A 19,546-nucleotide genomic window follows, 5' to 3' on the forward strand; every position below is an offset into this window, starting at 1 on the left:
TCATATGTTTAACTTTTCATTATGGAAAATTCCAGGCATGCACAAAAGTAGCAAGAAAAGTAGAATCCCCGTGTGCCCATCACCCTACAGCGACGATTAGCAAGCTCTGGGTCAGGTGTTAGGGGAGGAATGTGCTTCCGTTTCTTTCACAGCTGTGTTCTTAGCAAAAACTCCTGGCACAGAGTAGGGATTCAGTATGCCTGTGTGGGATGAATGAATGAAGCTCTAGAAGTGTTTTTTCTGGAGAATGTTTCTCTCCCAGTTCCATCTCTAAATTCTCGTCTCACTTTTTATGGCCTAAGATCTGTTCCAGTGTGCACCTAGGAATTTGGGGTGATAAGATCCTGCATTAGGAAACCTGAAATTTTTGAATGGTAAGAGAAGGTGGGTGACCTCATCTTGACTTGAGAGGCATCTATTAGAGTGTTTACAGTTGCCATTTTAAAGCCAGTAGGCAGAGCCCTAATACCTTCTCTTCCCCCTGGGCCAAGAGAGCTTGATCTCCATCCAGGACATCTTCATAAATATGGGGAGAAAAGATGGGTCATTGGAAGATCAGGGTTTTTGCCAGGACCTACTGGAAAGTTTCTTCGTGTACCAAAAAGCATCCCTAGAGTAGCTAAACTCAACAGCTGTCAATGATGACACTGCTTTGAAAAGTAAATGATGAATGAAAAAGGGCTCCACAGTTAGAGGCAGAGCGGGGCTGGCTTTGCCACTGTGTCTGCCCACTTGCAGTGGGAGCAGCCACGGGTCCTGCTGCTGCACGCCCTGCCGCATGGGGCCAGCTCACTGCAGAGCCTGGCCCGGGGGCTCAGGCTCAGGGCAGGCCATGGCAGGTAGCATGCTGTCTCCTCCTCAGACTTTTTATTCCTGGGTATCGACCTTGTATTTCCTACATGTTTTCAGTTCCAGACACCCTGCTGGGTGCCCCTTTACCCGACTTCTGGATCTTCCCCTCAGTGGGTTGTAAAATCAATTTAGAAGGTTAAGGCAGAAAACATTTTTAATGAAGACTAGGATCGGGTTGACTAGGGTAGGGTACAGTAGAAAAGAACTAAATAGCAAGACTAGAACACAGACTGAATCACGCAGAGTGAAGGTAAAGTGTAGCAAGCTGCGTCTTTACTTGGGGGTGGTGGAGTGAGGTGATGTTCACTAGGTTACACAGAAAATGTATTTCTATTCTTGGTCATAATGAAGAATTTCAAAGGACTGTGCTCCTCTTCACCCTTCATGTCGAAGAAATGACCCCAAAGGGTCTAGTGGGGATGGCAGCCTCATGCAGTATGAGAGACTCAGAGCGGAAGGCAATTTTTGCTTATTGGTTGGTTGGTTGGTTGGTTTTTAATGCAGCAACACACTATTGGTGAGAGCCAGTGACTGCCCACCGGGCTGGGCTCAGAGCCTCAGCCTCTTGCACAGGTGACCACAGTGGTGCCTCTCAGTGGGAGGCAGGACAACACACTCCAGGCACACAGCCTGGAGTCAGAACAGGCTAAACCTAATCCCGGCTCCCCCACCTTGCACACCTTGGGCAAGCTGTGTGCTGGTCTCCAGTGGCCGTTGCGGCAGCACTGTCTCCCCGTAGGGTAGGTGTGAGGTCAAACAAATCAGACAGGTAAGCTTTGTAATACAGCCTAGAGAAGGCTCTGTTGCTGTGCTTTATTATGTTGTCCACATGGAGGGACTCGGCCATGCCAAGCTCTGTGCTGGTGCTGGAAATGCATGACAGACACCCAAGCCAAATGTCCAGCCTGTGGAGGAGACAGTTAACAAATAAGTCATTTCTTAGCCCTGGTTACAAAGAGGGCTGGGAAAGAGGGGCACAGGGGAGGTGTCAGGTATGTGAGGGGGACCAGCCTGGGTTGGACACAATTCCTTAGGAAGGGACATTTCTTTCCCACATTAGCAGCTCGTAGATCCTTCCTGTTAGCAGCAGAATGGAGGCCTCCTGGGCTCAGGGATGATTTCAAGCCCCTTTGCAGTATTTGAGAGGGAAACAGACACTCCTGTCCTCTCATGTCTGGTCTTGGAGAGGGGCAGGCTCCCCAGTGTGAGAAGAGCTCTCCCTCTGGGCCATCACCTGGGCACTCAGCAGGGTCCACTGCTTATGAGCCGGGTACCACTAGTGACGGATGGTGTAGGTGTCCCACCATGCCCCGAGACCCTGCCTGCCTCGCCAGGGAGCCAAGATTCTTGGGGCACTTGGAGACACCTCTAGGCCACTGAAAACTCCAATCTGAATCTCGTCAAGGGCCAGTGAGCTCTGTACAGACAATGCAGACATGAGCAGTGTATAACCACATGAGCCAAAATGAATCCTGGCTGAAATGTATGCTCTGTATTTTCACTACCAACTTTTAAAGGCAAATAGTCACAGCCAACAGTGTGCCCACATGTGGACCTGGGCAAACCTGTGAGGTTGGAAGGCTGTGAGGGTTTCAGGAGGCAGGTGTCAGCACCGCTCCCAGAATTGCCCAGGAATGTCTCCTTCCCTAAAAGAAATAGAGAAATACTGTGACTGTGGTTCCACCTGGTCTTGCAACAGCCTTGGATACATAGTCTGTGTCGGGACTTTTCCCAGCTGTTTTCATAGGGAGCCTTCACGTGGAGCTCCAAGAGGCCAAAGGCAACACCCTATGTTGGAGCCTCCGTGGTACAAGGGCCTAGAGCAAGTGGAGACATTTCCAGTCCTGAAACTGCTTCTCAGGGTTTTCTTCTCTCTGTGGTTCCTCAGAGAGTTATTCCACAGAGAATTTCAGGCCTTGTATGAGGGGAAGCTTTTCAATCTGTGGTTCTTAACTTAGCAGTGAAGTCAGCACCCCTTCCAGAACCTGCTACAATGAACTCCTCCAGGAAAACCCAAATATGCCCATCTACACAACATGCATTACTGTATTTTAGGAGGTTCATGGAAGCCCTGAGGTCCCTTCTCTAGCACAGCAGTCAGCAAACTCTGGCCCACTGGCCAGATCCAACCACTGACTCTTTCTGCACAACCCTCAGACTATGAATGGGCTTTACATTTTTCTTCAGCGGTTGAGGAAGAATGCTGGGTGACACTTGGCCATTATAAGAAGTTCAAATGTCTGTGTCCATAAATAAAGTGTTCCTGGGACGCAGCCACGCCTGGTCACTACTGACACCTCGTCTAGGGCCACTTCTGAGACACACAGCAGAGGCGGGTGGGTGTGACAGAGGCCCCACGGCCCACACAGCCTAAAATAGTCACTAACTGGCCCCTCACAGAAAATGTGCCACTCATGCCCTGGGAGCGGGAACCCAGGTCAAGAAGTCTTGCTTGAAATACCTTACTTTAAATGATTGAGCCATGGAATTTATAGGTAGAAGCAGCTTTGAAAGTCACCTCAACAAACTCCCCACTTGATCAAGGACCACGTTCCCTGCTTCTGTGGGAGCAAGGGGTACAGGGAGTTGTGTCTTGGGGGCCCCTTTCAAGCTTCTGTAGGTTTCCAAACTGGCCCCTGACTTCCAAATAACCTTCAAGTAGTTGTCCCATAATTTTGTTTTAAAAGCACCGTAGCAAGTGTTCCAAGTTTGGTAACAACTTCTTTATAACGGGGATAACTGCCCTTCCCTGTGAAGGAGAGCACAGAGGACTGAGTCTGTTGTTGTTCAGTTGCCAGGTCATGTCCACGCTTTGTGACCTCGTGGACTGCAGCACGCGAGGCTTCCCTCTCCTTCACTATCTCCCGGAGTTTGCTCAAATTCGTGTCCATTGTGTTAGTGATGCTATCTAGCCCTCTCATCCTCTGCCACTTTCTTCTCCTTTTTAACTTCAGTCTTTCCTAGCATCAGGGTCTTTTCCAATGAGTCAACTCTTCACATAAGATGGCCAAAGTATTCGAACTTCAGCATTAGTCTATAGACTGAGTCTATACACCCCTATAAACCCCCAGTTTATAGACAAATTGTAGTTGGCTAAACTCCTTTGATCACTGAGGTATTAGCTAGGTGTGAGGGAGGAAGTTAGTGGTAGCTGATAGGAGTTTCCCATGCAACTCTTCAAATAGAATTTGTAAAAAATGTGGATTTATTTTTTTATAGTCTGGCAAACAATAATGAGAGGGGGAAATGGTTGAATTCCATCGTGCAGTGGGTTTGATAGAATTCAACTGTAGTTGGTTGTTCAGAGTGCCTGATGGTCTGAGAGACTTCGTCCATTAAAAAAATAATAATACATTTATATATTTAAAATCGATACTCAGCAAGGACCTACTGTGTAACACAGGGAACTCTGCTCAATGTTAGGTGGCAGCCTGGATGGGAGAGGAGTTTTGGGGGAGATTGGATACATGTATAAGTATGGCTGAGTTGCTCTGCTGCTCACCTGAAACTATCACAACATTATTACTCGACTATACTCCAATATAAAATAAAAAATTTAAATAAATAAAAAAGTAAAAAATGCATTTAAATAATTTAAATTCACTCAGGAGTGAAGCCACTTTCCCTCAGACAAAGTTTAGATGAGGCTGTGGACCAGATTATGGGGGTGGAGGCATTTGACCTGGCACTTGGGTGGCTCCTCATTTCTGTGTGCCAGCCACAGAGGTCAGCATGCTGCCATGACTGTCTCCAGTGGACCAGAGAATGGCCAGGGACCAAGTGGCTTCCCACTTTTAAATGCCATGAAGCTAATCATTTGTGCTTAAAAAGCAAATGGGTCTTGATCTTCTCTTCCCCTAAAAGGTGGAAACAACTTTACTAAATAGAGGTCACAAACTGGAGGACTGTTCAACCCATTCAGCCAGGCTACTCTATTTTTTAATCGACTTAGTTGGCAAAAATTAGGAAATCCAGCATTAAAATGTATCTGGGTCATTTGTTGGGAATTCAGAACCTGGAAAAGGAGGGTCTGTGTTCTTGAAGGCAGCGTCAGCGGGTGAGGCATGCACTGCACACCTTCCCCTGTCTCTCAGCTCCCTGTGGACACACACACACCTGCTCATTACAGAGAACAGGATAGATGATGTCACAGCCAGCAGTGCTGGAAGTAAAATTCATCTTCTTTCTTCCTTTTTGTTTTTCTTATCTCACTTTATTCCAGAAAGTTTAAAGATAGCCCACCAGGATGTATAAAAGCACATACTGTAAATGGAAATGCAGTGAAAATGAGGAAAAACCAACAAGGGTCGGAAGGCAATAAAAGATTCAGGAAGGTCCTTTTGGGTGGGCCACACTTCCGGCTCTTAGCTTTTGAGAGTAGACTGGTGAGTTCTAGTGTTTGGATTATGTAGGAAATGAACGCACGCTGGTTGCCCTAGTAAAACGATGATTATTCTATGACGTGAGATCAAGGATCATCCAAAAAATGATGCTGTTTGTTCTCATCATACTGTTGGATCAATATTGACAAAGAAGCATTACTAATAATTTATATTTACTCTCTGCTGGGTACCGTTCTCATCACTTAAAAGCATTATTTCACTTATCCTTATAACAAGTATATGAGGACTACTAATATCCCCATTTTACAGATGAGGAAATGGAGGCGCAAGGGAGACTGCATGATTTACCAAAGACCATAAAGTTTAACATGCATGCTAACTCACTAGGTTATTCTGCCTCTCAGAGGGCAATATCTAAAGAGACTAGTGTGGCTTGCCGGTAGACTCTTATGTGTCCCGATTTTATAAAGAGCAATCAATATAAACTAAGTGAGGGATGGCATGGAATTGAGAAGGAATGCTAGTATATTGTGTGACCTTGAGGGGAAGCTGAATCAGAACAGTTAGGCCCCTAAATAGGCTTTCCGACAACAAAGTAGTCTTTTGAAACTAAGAAAAAGAAGAAAGAAAGATCCACTGATCTTTATACAGAGGGGCTTGGCCAGGATGCACATCAGAATCATTCACAGAGCTTAAAAAAAGAAAAACAAAAATACCAGGTCTGGGCCCCACCCCTGGACATTCCAGTTCACGAGATAGGAGTTGAAACCCAGGTGTCCATAGAGATGCCTGTTTGTTTCTGATGCACCGGCAGGGTGGAGAAAACAAGGACAAATAACAAGGCTGTTATTTTGCTTCTAATTTTTCCCAAAGAGAAATATCTTCATTGTACAAAGATTAGGGCAGAAACCACTGTTAGGTGAACTGAAACCCATGTGAAGTAGATTAATGAATTATATCTAATGAAGTCAGATGGGAGCTATAACTCACCCAGGCCAGATCCTAGAGCAGTTACACTGAATCTCTGGGATGGGGGTAGCATCACTTTCATTTAAAGTTCCCTGGCGGTTCTGTTATGCAGCTGAGGTTAAAAGCCATCTCAGAGGCCCAGGTGAGTTACCTCTCAGGTTGGCAAAGAATTAACCATGCCCACTGTTTGGTGGTTGGGATTTGACAGAATAGAGCAGTGGTACCAAATGATGGGAGATGGGCAAACAGGCTCCCAGTATTCAAAAAGAGAGAAAATGACGTTTGGGATACTCTGAGATGGATGTGATTAAAGCAGATTTCTAGAAGGTTTTATGAGAAGATGGTTTGTGGACACTTAGGGGAAAATGATAATTGCTGGGAGCCAGTTAACTTCATTTCCAGACTAATAGATCAGAGAAATGCTGCAGGCATTGTCTATCTTTATTCCAGCAAAACAGTTGAAACTCTCTGATATCATCTTCCTGAACCAGATGGAAAAAGTGACCATGGCTGGTTGATTAACAATGAATTTAACAACCATACCCACAAAGTGTGTTGGTGAGACTGGTTCTGTCAGCTTTATGAGAGGGCTGCTGGTAGAGGGCAGGTCACAGGGTTCTGAGCCTGAACTTACCTTATGCAATATTTTTATATGCATCTTGATAGAGAGAGGGGAGGCATGGCAGTCAGATTTTAGATTGACAAAAAGCTGAAGGAGGGGGCTTCCCTGGCAGTCCAGTGGTTAAGACTTCACCTTCTAGGTGAAGGGGGTAGGGGTTCGATCCCTGGTGGAGGAGCTAAGATCCCATAGGCCTTGCAGCCAAAAAAAAACAAAACATGGAACAGAAACAATATTGCAGCAAATTCAGTAAAGACTTTAAAAATGGTCCCGGTCAAAACAACTTAAAGCTGAAGGATATGGCAGATGAGTTAGATGACAGAATTAAAATGACATTCATATAATACTTTCTAAAGGAAACTCTAGTTTACATGAGGTTTACTTTTATGCTGTCATGCAATCAGCAAGCTCGGTAGATTTATTATCCCCAGTTCAGTTCAGTTCAGTCGCTCAGTCGTGTCCGACTCTTTGCAACCCCATGAATCGCAGCACGCCAGGCCTCCCTGTCCATCAACAACTCCCAGAGTTCACTCAGACTCACGTCCATCGAGTCAGCGATGGCATCCAGCCATCTCATCCTCTGTCATCCCCTTCTCCTCCTGCCCTCAATCCATCCCGGCATCAGAGTCTTTTCCAATGAGTCAACTCTTCGTATGAGGTAGCCAAAGTACTGGAGTTTCAGCTTTAGCATCATTCCTTCCAAAGAACACCCAGGACTGATCTTCAGAATGGACTAGGTTGGATCTCCTTGCAGTCCAAGGGACTCTCAAGAGTTTTCTCCAACACCACAGTTCAAAAGCATCAATTCTTCGGGGCTCAGCTTTCTTTACAGTCCGACTCTCACATCCATACATGACTACTGGAAAAACCATAGCCTTGACTAGATGGACCTTTGTTGGCAAAGTAATGTCTCTGCTTTTGAATACGCTCTCTAGGTTGGTGATAACTTTCCTTCCAAGGAGTAAGCGTCTTTTAATTTCATGGCTGCAGTCACCATCTGCAGTGATTTTGGAGCCCAAAAAAATAAAGTCTGACACTGTTTCCACCGTTTCCCCATCTATTTGCCATGAAGTGATGTGACCAGGTGCCATAATCTTCATTTTCTGAATGTTGAGTTTTAAGCCAACTTTTTCACTCTCCTCTTTCACTTTCATCAAGAGGCTCTTTAGTTCCTTTTCACTTTCTGCCACAAGGGTGGTGTCATCTGAATATCTGTGGTTATTGATATTTCTCCCGGCAATCTTGATTCCAGCGTGTGCTTCTTCCAGCCCAGCGTTTCTCATGATGTACTCTGCATATAAGTTAAATAAACAGGGTGATAATATACAGCCTTGACGTACTCCTTTTCCTATTTGGAACCAGTCTGTTGTTCCATGTCCAATTACAACTGTTGCTTCCTGACCTGCATATAGGTTTCTCAAGCGGCAGGTCAGGTGGTCTGGTATTCCCATCTCTTTCAGAATTTTCCACAGTTTATTGTGATCCACACAGTCAAAGGCTTTGGCATAGTCAATAAAGCAGAAATAGATGTTTTTCTGGAACTCTCTTGCTTTTTCGATGATCCAGCACTTTCTTGGTAAAGAAACTGAGATCCAGAAAAGTGAATCACAGAATCGTTATTTGTGGTAATCTTAAGAGGAAATCAAGGTTAAATATCAAGGGTGACATTCAGATGTGAAAAATCTATTTCAGAAGATTGGGGTTTGTGTTAGTTTCCAGGGGCTACCGTGAAGTACCACACACTGGTGGCTTACAGCAACAGAAATGTTATCGTTCTGGGTGAGAAGTCTTTGATCTAGGCGCCTGCAGATCAGGTTTCCCCCTGAAACCTGCAGGGGAAGGAAGACTTCCTTGCCTCTGTCAGCTTCTGGTGGCGCCAGATGTCCCTTGGCTTGTGGCCACATCCCTCCACTCTTCACATGCGTTCTCCCAGTGTCTCTTCATCAGGTCCTCCCGCTGTACATGTCTGAGCTCTGTGTCCAAATTTCCCCTTCTTATAAGGACACCAGTCATGCTGAATTAGGCCCCACCCTGATGACCTCATCTCAATTGGATTACATTTTCAAAGACTTTATTTCCAAATAAGGCTGAGGTGCTGGTGCTTAGAATTTCAACATAGCTTTTGAGGGAGACACAGTTCAAGTCATTCAAGGTTAGACTGGATTGGTAAAGCTGTCAGAGCATCACTGTGTTATCACAGTTACTCCATAAGTGATAAATCACTGACACTATCTTAGACAGTGGTTTGAGGGTTTCCACCAAGTAGAAACTGGCTGCCCTTAGCATTGCTCAGAACACAGAGACAAGGATCAAGCCATCAGTTCTGGCCACCACACTCTAAGAAGGAAATGGATTAAAGGATGGTAGAGCACCTCCCTGGCAAGATAGGTGCTGTGAAAGGTTCCACTAGCAGCCCTCTGTGTGTCTTACTCTGTTTTCTATAAGGAAAATCGGGAAAGGGATAGAAGAATATGTTGAGAGAAATTTCTAGGCAAATGATAGTTAACTTGAATTTGTGTCCCAACTCTATTTTTGTCAGGCAAGACACTATGCAGTTTTACATTCCTATTTCATCTAACTTCACAGGTGAACATGTGTATAAAGATATGCATATATACTCTGAAAATATATGGGCTTAATTAATACTGACTCAATGGACATGGGTTTGGGTGGACTCTGGGAGTTGGTAATGGACAGGGCGGCCTGGCGTGCTGCAGTTCATGGGGTCGCAAAGAGTCGGACACAACTGAGCGACTGAACTGAACTGAACTAAATACATATACATATGTATATCTAAAGATCTAGTTAATTGATATTGAGCAAGCATTCTAATTATTTATATGTTTCCTTTTTCTTTGAGGATATTTAAAAGAAGAAAATAGAGCTTAGATAAGCATATTGACATTTCAAAGAAAATAGAGCTTAGATAAGCATACTGGGACACTGCAAAGCTAGGAGGCATTTTGAGTTTGACTTTTATGGTGAGTAAAAGGATTTTGAGCAAATGAATATGAAGGGATTGCTGTGTGACCTGCTTTGCAGCAGGTACCTTGAGGGATATGAAAGGAAAATGTGACGCACATAAAAATATTAGGAGGAGGGGGAAAAAATGCATGTTCCAGAAAGTGTTGCAGGGACTGGGAAAGGAGGGTGAGCTGGAGGGAGGCTGGAGGCTGGGAGACTCAAGAGGGAGCTGGAACCTGAAAGCTGGGTTCTTGGACACCACATGGAGACGACGCGTCTCCCCAGGAATAGTCTGTGTCCCAGGCTCTTGTCGCACTCATAGGCCAGGCCCCTGGCTTGTGGTCACTCTGTTGCCCATGTGCCCTTGCTGTCATGCCAGGCCGAGATGGAGAGGTGGTCTGGGACCAGCACGGTGCCTATGGCCCCATGCCCCGGCCTGTAAGACCAGGGAGTTTTCTCAGCACTTTAGAACAAAGTCATCTGTTATCTCCTCCTAATCAGATGAAGACAGAAGCAGAAATCACTGGCTTCTCTGAAAGCTTGTGTTTATGATTTCAGTTCAGTGAGGGCTCTGAAAGAACTGCACCAGCCAGACAGGAAGCAAGCATGCAGGCAGCCTGCCCCTGTCCGCACAGCTGGCTGAGCCTCCGGCCCTCCACAGCCTCAGGGTGATTTAACAGACAGGTCACCAGCTTTGCCTCTCAGATGCGATTTCTCAGAAGACTCTAGAGTGACCTATAACTCTGTCTCCATAAGCACTGCCTCACTCCCCCACTGCAGATGCGAGAAGTGTGCTCTCCCCCAGGTCAGCCCTAGACCTCTCAGATCTAAGACCTGACTTCTGAAGGAAGCCAAAGGGAAGAGGAGTGTTGTTTTCCCCTGACACCAATAGCGGGGGTTAGGGACATACCCACAAAATCCCCAAACTTCTCTTAGCCTATCTGTCTCGATGGGATTTGCCCAAACCCTGGTTCATTCCATTTCTGTCTCATACCAGCAACTGAAGAACTTTAGTGGCCCAGGCTGGCTGCTGATGGCAGAAGACACCCTACTAACCAGGCCTATACCGGCCGCTTTCTCAGGGCCCTGTGGAGCTGCCATGGGCAAGGGCACCCTGCTCGGGGCTCTTTGTGAGTCAGTCCTCAGCCTTCTCTAAACAAAAACACCCACTGGCACAAGAGTGCCTCAGGTCCAGATCACTTCAGTGGCTTTAGATAAAGTGGTAGCAAGAGACACGCACTCAGTGTTTCTTCTCGGTTATTTATTGAGCACTCACTGTGTGCCAGGCAGTGCACCAGCCTGGGGATGGAACATTGAGTTCAACCTGATCCCTGCCCCCAGGAGCTCACAGGTTAATCACAAAAGGAGGTGGACACCCAGGGTGGCAAGTACTGTGATAAAAGTTAGAGGAGATGACAGGACCCCAAGAAGAGACCTGGAGAGACAGAAGTTTTCCTGAAGGCAGGATATCTAAGCCAAGATGGAAAAGGTGAGCAGAAGTCAGCTAGGTGACGAGGACACGGGGCAGAAGTTAAAGAGGGGAGAGGGTGCTCCAGGCAGAGGACTGGCTGATCAAAGGCTCGGTTGCAGGAAGAAGCCAGTGCATCCAAAAAACTTCACAGTTCCCTAGGGCCTAGGAGATAAAACTGGATAAGTGAGCAGGGACCAGATCCCAGAGGGCCTTAGAAGTGATTAAGAAACTGGTGCTTTTTCCGAGAGCAGTAGGGCACCGTTGGAAGAATCTCAGTGGCTAGAGGAAGACCAGGATGTCCAGGCAGGCCCTGGCTCAGCACTAGTTCAGAATTTGAAAGCACACAGAGAAGTGTGAGCTCAGGCCCTGCACTCCAAAGCTCATGGTGCCCATGGGCTGCGCTGGAGATCCAGCCACGCTGAGCGTGAGGCATGCCCAAGGCAGCCCTGCACTCCAAAGCTCATGGCACCCATGGGCTGCGCTGGAGATCCAGCCACGCTGAGCATGAAGCATGCCCAAGGCAGCCCTGCACTCCAAAGCTCATGGCGCCCATGGGCTACGCTGGAGATCCAGCCACGCTGAGCGTGAGCCATGCCCAAGGCACGTGGTGCTAAGACTAAGAGGGTAGGAGCTCACATTTATTGGGTACCCACTGTATGTCAGGATTTGCACTGAGGCGCCACACATCTGGCATCTAATTCAGTCCTCAAGGCTATTGTAGGGCTCCTGGGACCACCCCCATTTTACAGATGAAAGACCCAGGCTCAAAGAGGTTTCCTTCACAATGTCATCAAACCAGGAAAGGGACGGTACCAAGATGGGAGGTCAGCCAGTGCTTTCTCCTCCTCCATGTGGTGTCCCCTCCATGTGGTCCAGAGGGTGTGGGAAGGGCTTCATGGAGGAGACAAGGTGTGAAGAGTTAGAGGACTGTTCCCTGTCCCAGTGTCGCCTCTCAGGCTGTGTGGTGGGGGCTGAGTCAGGTGTGTAGACATGAAGGGAGGCAAATGGGATGACTGAAGATCCAGGTAAATAGGGACTTTGTCCGTCAGAACCCTGGAGATGAGTCCTGTACCTGCTCTTTAAGGGAAACAGCAGCTTTCCAATGAGTGAAACCAGTGAGTAAAGGATATAGTTCCCAGTCCTCTAAATGTGAGGATATGAGGCTGCCTACATGCTATTAACATGGGATGGGTTTCCTCAGAAATACTTGCTCTGGAAAACCTCCCAAGCCTCTAAGGTTAATTAATAGTCAGAAACTGTAAGTTATATGAATGGAAATGAATAACTGACAAGGATCTAAGATGTCTCCAAGGGAAATAAGGCCTGGACCAGGTAGCATAAGGGGTGCATGAGCCAAGTAGGTTCTTCCATAGAGTTCTTGAAGAATGGCATACTCGTGTGCATGCCACCAATGATTCTGGTTCCCCTGGAAAGCCCAGAGCTGAGCTTGATTGCTTCCCAAGCCAGCTCACCATGCACCTGGAAAAAGATGTCCCTAGCTGTGTTGACTGAGCCTGGTTCCCTGGTAGGCAGTCAGCAAGTTGGGACATTCAGACATCCTATGAAACGTAGCTCCATCACTATACTCAGTTGACCTCAGAAAATGAAACCAGTTTCCATGACTAGTGGACTCAAATGATTGAAAGGTGAAGCACAAGAAATTAAACAGGGGAGTCAATGCCAAAGCCTTTACAAATGTCCCGAGGTTCCCTATACACCAGCCCCCCTCCTCCATTAGTGACCAGTGCAGAGGAGGCTGGAAGGAGGGGATCCTGCCCCTGAAAGGTCCTGGATATAGCCCACCATCAGTGGTGCTCAAACTGAGTTTCCCTTCTGCCCTATTCTCTGCCAGTCCTCCTCACCAGCTCCCTCTCCTCCTGCCCCCACTGGGATGATACTTGGTGCTTCCCATGCTGCCATCGCCTTCTTCCCCATCCTGCTCCTCCCCCAGCACCATGGGCCACATGCTGTTACCCCTCTTCAATCAAAGTAAACCCCTCGCTCCTGTGATAGAGACCTTTGGGAGAGGAGTCTTCACACCCTCTCCCCAGGCAGCTGCCCTCCTGTGCCCCACATGCATCACTGTGGAGATGGGCTTTGTGGTTCCCTTGTGAAGTCTCTCTCCATGCAGGGCCCCCTTTTCCTTTTGCTCTGTACACACTGGAGATGGAGAACATGTTATCCTCTTTTGCCTGGAGCCAGCCCTCCTGTAGGAATGGCTGAGCCACCCCTCAGTTTTCTCATCTCAGGGGCGGCACACACCCGCTTCTGCTGCAAGTACTGTTTCCGTCCCTGTGGTTTTCCTCTGTCCCCTTTCTGTCCCCCCCTCCAAGGCCTCTGAGCCCTACTGAGCTCTGATGGCTCAAGGCCGGAGAGAAGGTGCCAAGCAGGATGGATGGGGGCGCAGTATGGGAAAGATTAGCTCATCTCTTCTCCGTGGTGTCTGTCTGATTCTGACCTCAATCTGGGACAGTTTGAAAACAGACTCCCCTGCCAAGTTCACCTCACCATGTACCACCCTCTCCCTGATCCACAGCCCTCTCCCACCATGCTGGCTTACTAGCAAGCCTTTCTGGCTTTACTTCAGCCTAGAAGCTTGACCTAAAGGTCTCCTGGTTGCATTTGAGCCTGCCCATGTTTTCCCATGTCGCCAGTGTCCAGCTCTCCAAATATTCTGCACCATGAGAAGCATCATGCTGAGAGCTGGACTTGAGTCTGGCCTCACTCTGAACTCAGTTGGGTGACTCTGGGCAAGTGATGAAACCTCTGTGAGCCACAGTTTCCACATCTGTAAAATCAGGATAATAACACCTGCCTGTTCCAAAGATCAATAAGCAAATGAACATGAAGATGCTCTGTAAGGTGGCACTTTCCAAACCACATTCTGCAGAACTTCGCTCCCAGGACAGATGTTGAGAAACTATTTAGGGAAAGAAAAAAAAAAAAAAGACTTCCTTGGCAGTCCACAGTTAAGACTTCACCTTCCAATACAGGGGGTATGGGTTCGACCCCTGGTCTGGGAGCCAGGATCCACATGCCTTATGGCGAAAAAACCAAAACATAAAACAGAAACAATACAGTAACAAATTCAATAAAGACTTTAAGAATGGTCCACATCAAAAAAAGAATCTAAGAGAATCTTTAAATAAAATGGTCCACATATATATATGTATATGTGTGTGTGTGTGTATATATATATAGTCTGAGGAAGTTTGAGGAAGACTGGCCTTAATCAAATCAGCCAGGTCTTCTTGACTGCAGGGTGTCCCACATCCTTTGGTTTGCTGACATGCATGATGACTCTCCCAGAGCAGAGTACAAACTATAGCTTTGTCTCAAGACTACTTTTTTACACAGACTATCACTAAATTTTTAGGTAACTGATTTCCATAGAACATAGCATATGTTAATATTTATTCTACAAATAATAATAGTCACCACAAGAGTTATTCCATCATCCAGGGCACGAATCCTGGATAATGCCAATTAATCAATGTCTGAAAAAATATTGCTGGAGCTCCTTCAGTCATCTCAGTATTGTGCTGTGGATGGCAGGGGAGAGGGAACTTGGTGCTGAGGGTCTCTCAGTCAGACTCCACCCTTATTTCCCGCCATCCCCTCGCTGCACTCTGTCACAAACAGCTTGACCAACCCATTGTCCTGTATACACATCTTTTGTGTTCCCAATCTCCTGCCTTTTTCCCATCTTTCTCTCTGCCAAGGTGCCTTCTTCCCATCTCTACCAACATGATGGTAATTCATTCTTCAAGTCTCAGCCAGGTCCCACTATTCTGTGAAAGTTTTTCTCACCATTGCAGTGTGTACTAGAAAGGAATACTGACCCCAACCCAGCAGGGAGCCCCCAGAGGCAGAGAATTATTCTTACTTCCTGATTTTCTCCAAAACCCAGAGTTTGTTTGATCACTGCCCTCCACCCCTTCACAGACCATAAGCGCAATTTTGGCAACTTGAGCTTCCAACTAGGTATGGGTCCTTCTGACCTAGAGAGTCAGTGGTGGGCTTGCTGATGTATTCATTCATTCAGTAGGTGCTTAGTTTAGGGGACTGCTAGGAACCCAAGGTTGAGTCAGACAAGGATTCTGCCTTTAAGGAGCTCATGGACAGGACAGAAGCATTAACAATTCACTGCAAGTCAGTGTCTTGAGTGTAATAATAGAAATAATGTGGGAGCACAAAATAGGATTCAGGATGATAGCAGATGAGGATCAAGGCAGGCTTCCCAGAAGATGGTCCCAACCCCTACTCCACGCATCCCCCTACATATAGAGAAGACGTCATCTAGAGGAGACATGGTAAGGTGATGGGGGTGGTGATGGTTACCTTTATGGAAGAAGGACCACTGGAGAGCTCACAGAAGGGCAATTCAAGTTCATTCCCTGGATCACAGAAAGGGAGGACTCAGTGGAGCCAGAGGGTTAGGGCAGATGCTAAAAGGGAAAACGCCGGAACATGCACACACACACAGTCTATGGGAACCCCACTTCCTTGCTTTTCCATCATACCTCTCACCCCTTCTTCCTTCTCACTTGACCTCATTCTTCCTTTCCAAGTCCTCCGTCACCTCTCGGTCCTGGGGCCATTCATCGTTACCTCATTGAAACAGCTCAATGTCTGCTCTCAGTAGCTAGAGGTCTGCTTTGGCAAGAGGCTGGTCAGCTCGATGCCCACTCCCTGTGGGGGGGCCTTGGGGAGGAAGGTCAGCCTAGAATCAGCGCTTTCTCTTATCTCCCCACAGAAAACCAAAAGAGACGTCAATAATTTTGACCAAGACTTTACCCGGGAAGAGCCAGTACTCACACTCGTGGACGAAGCGATTGTGAAGCAGATCAACCAGGAGGAATTCAAAGGCTTCTCCTACTTTGGTGAAGACCTGATGCCCTGAGCAGCCGCTCCCAGTGAAGTTCGGTGATGCTGCAAGCAGGGGCGCCGGGAAGATTCCTATTTTCCCATCAGATGGTCTTGAACTACTTCTCCCCAGAGCCCAGTCCCTTGTCCACCCTCTATTTATTGCATTCCCTCACCCCGGGGCCAGCTCCTCCCCACTTCCACCTGATGACCAGAAGGCACTCTTGATTCTCGTCTCACCAGTACTGCAGAATTGTGCAGGTTCAGCAGTTCACTGGACCCACTGCTGAGTTTGGTCTGTTGGCAAGCCTGGCTTTGCTCCTTGGGGGCTTCTGGTAAGGAAGGAACTTCAAGTCTTTTACTGCAAAGAAAAGAAGGAAGAAAAAAAGCAAGCAAGACTCTGGCTCTGTTTTTGAACATAGAGTCCTGACAATTCTTGCTTCTCCTCACTCCAGTCCCCCACCCACCACCTGCCACCCTCTGCCATTCTATCCAGAAGAGAAGAGACTGGTGCTTCTTCAGCCCAAGGGTGAGCGCCCTCTAGGCGTGCCCAGGAAGGAGTGAGGTTGGAAGACACCCTGATCAGCTCCCTGTGTTGGTTTGCTCTGGAATGGCTCGTCGTCATTTGCTTTGGTTTTACATTTGGGGCATGCCAAAGTTGTATAAGCATGTATCTTGTGGAAGAAATCGCTCTCCATAGAAAAAGAAATTTGATTTGAACTCTATTAACATTTCAAAAATAGATTATCAAATTTGCTTTCTAATTGGCCAAAAGAAATAAATTCCATTGTTAATACAGGTAGATATTAAAGGGCTAATATACAATGAGAAAATCATCATCCACGGTGTATGCTCTTAATGCTTTCGTGGCACCTGGGGGCTCGGAATTGAGAGAAAAGGAAACTAGTAGAGCTCTTTGTTGTTCAAGTTCTGCCTGAACTCCATGGCTACCCCACAGAGTGGTCAAGACCCTGGGTTCTAGCAAAACTCAGCTCCCAGATTCTCTCTCCAGTTTCATCCTGAATCCCCAGCATCAACTGTATTTATTTTCTGCAGCAGTGTGTGATTTTTGCGCACTTCTACCAAATGATAGTACTACTGTGTTGTGGTTTTTAAACATTAAACATGTAAAGTTAAATATAAAATATCTGCTTTTGGAACAAGCAGCATGAGGCTAAACATGGGTTATGTAGAGGGTATCAGGAGATTGAAGAGCGACTTATTGGAACACTGACAGGGTGGCAAGATGTTCTCAGAGTGCTGTTTCTGTGTGACATGCAAGGGCAACTCATGTGGACACTATTTAATGGATGTGATGTTACCTCCTGTAGATATGCTACCAGTGTTACGTTCTTTGATTTCCAAGGATTCTCTGTGGCTTTGTGTGTTATGTTTCCCGGAGGTCGTTGGATTATCTATTTCACTGAACTGACTTAGCAGGGAATGGAATCTATTCCAACGATTGCACGTGGATTTCCCAGCTGCCCCTGAATATATATACTTGTGAGTGGCAAAGTGGCACTAATGAAGCTTTTTGCCTTTTGTACATTTGAGATTTTTTGTATATAGTGTTTGCTGCAAGGCCTGTGGAATTAATTCATTGAATTTAGAGGTATCAACTGCTGCATGTTCAGGCATATTATAAACTTTAGTCTATGAAAGAATAATTATAATAATGTCCAGGTGCAATACTCTGTAAGCGTATTGGTTCAAGTTACCGAGAGATAAGGTGTGTTTCCTTCTTTCTTTCTTTTTCTGGGAGGTGGGGGGCGGGAGGAGGGATGGTCTTCATATTGTTTATTTCATTTTGGTTTATTTTAAAAGATGTAAACATGTATTAAGCTATATTAAATCTCACATATAGTTCTCCTGTGCTCTATTATGTCCTGATAGAGATGGGGAAGAGAAAGGAATGTTCTGGATGATTGTTTCAAAGTTTGGACAGTGACTAGCTCAAGCCCATACAGAGCTGGTGTCCGTATTTGCATCTGGCTAGTCGTGGCCTTGGTTACTAGTGATGACATTCACTTCTCTTTTGTTTTGATTTTTGAAAAAACTCAGGTGTAATTATTATCTGTTCTTGTTATAATTTCAAATATTATGCTATATCAACTTGTGTGTTCAGCATACCAGTGAAGAGATGAAGAACAGTAGATTAATTTAATTTATCTTCGGTAACTTGACGTAGTAAGGGAGACTATCTTCCGGAGTTGAGGACAAGCACAGAAACATCTTCATGGTGGCGTCATCTCATTTTTTAGGAAAACATGACAATACTGCCCATCTTACTCACTAGTCACTACTGCTCTCTGTTTTCTTCTCTGCTTCCTTCACCCTGATGATTGAACGACCAAGCACGCTCTTAAACTGTCATGCCGAATGGCCTTGTCCAAAATGTTCCCATGTCAGCAGGGGTTGGGCCCTTCCTACAGGACAACTGGCATTTTTGTTGGAAGACAAATAATAATACATTCTACCCAACAGCTCCAAGCAGTCACTCAAGCAGGTTGCCTGGCTCAGAGATGCCCCCTTCCAGGCCCCAGAGCTGGGCTGACTGGGATGCCTCCTGCTTGAAAGCTGGTCAAGTTCTCACACAGGCAGATTCAAATCCTATGTAGTCTATAGAATAGAGCTTGTATGTTCCTTGAATACTCATTGTTTCATTTCGGTTTTCACAAGAGTTTGGAAGCAGACACACTATTACATTTCTGCTAATTCTTTCTTATCTTTCCAACTAGCTTGCTCACTCTTTTTTATTTTTTTTGAGACAAAAAAGGAGGGGAGTGTAAAAAAAATGCCAAAAAAATATATGAAGGATAGCTGTTCTCCTGTATTCTCTCATTATGGACTTTGTGAAGTGGAAACAATTTTTTTTTCCTCCAAAGGTGAAAAAAATGCATTCTTACATTAAAAAAAAAGAAGGCTAAAAATTACCTCTTTTTAAATTATGTGCAAAGTAATTCTGGCGAAATATAAAATGTATTCAACTTTAGGGATTTTTTTTTGTATTGTGATACTTTATTTGTACATTTTTTTCCTTTTGGGATGTAATTTTAATCTCTTGCCATTCATTAGTGTTATTTCATTGTAAACATTATTGTGCCAAATGTACTGTATTCAAAAGGATGTGAATGTGTATTGTTTCAGAACCTAATAAATACAATGACGTTAAATCTTATTTCCGGGTCCTATTGAGCATTTTATCTCCTGGACTCCATTTTATCTCCTTGGTGAGTGGCAAGGTGGCACTAATGAAGTTTATTGCCTTTTGGACATTAGTGATTCCAAATTCCCAAACCTAGACAAGGTTTCAACTTTTCTCTTATCCTTTGAAGATGCACAAATGTGCAAATGATCATATATGCATCCTGCCCTTGCCCACCCCTGTCTGGCCTCTGCATTCAGGGACTGCCAACCAGAAGTGTGGAGGGGGCCTGAGCACACTGGATGCGCCAGCCCTGG

The 19,546-nt window shown here is 46.0% G+C and overlaps 1 protein-coding gene across 3 annotated transcripts in view; it reads left to right on the top strand.

Moving 5' to 3' along the window:
- The window catches only part of PRKCE (protein kinase C, epsilon), a 546,168-nt gene extending 526,906 nt beyond the window's left edge, over positions 1–19,262 (top strand). For all 3 annotated transcript variants that reach the window (XM_010838628.1, XM_010838627.1, XM_010838629.1), the window contains one exon: positions 15,975–19,262. In XM_010838628.1, the coding sequence (XP_010836930.1) occupies positions 15,975–16,121 (147 nt within the window). In that variant the 3' untranslated portion in view covers positions 16,122–19,262. The remainder of the gene's footprint in view (positions 1–15,974) is intronic.
- Positions 19,263–19,546: the final 284 nt, after the last annotated feature.

Source organism: Bison bison, unplaced genomic scaffold (genome assembly GCF_000754665.1).
Source record: "Bison bison bison isolate TAMUID 2011002044 unplaced genomic scaffold, Bison_UMD1.0 scf7180017864101, whole genome shotgun sequence".
NCBI lineage: Eukaryota > Metazoa > Chordata > Mammalia > Artiodactyla > Bovidae > Bison > Bison bison.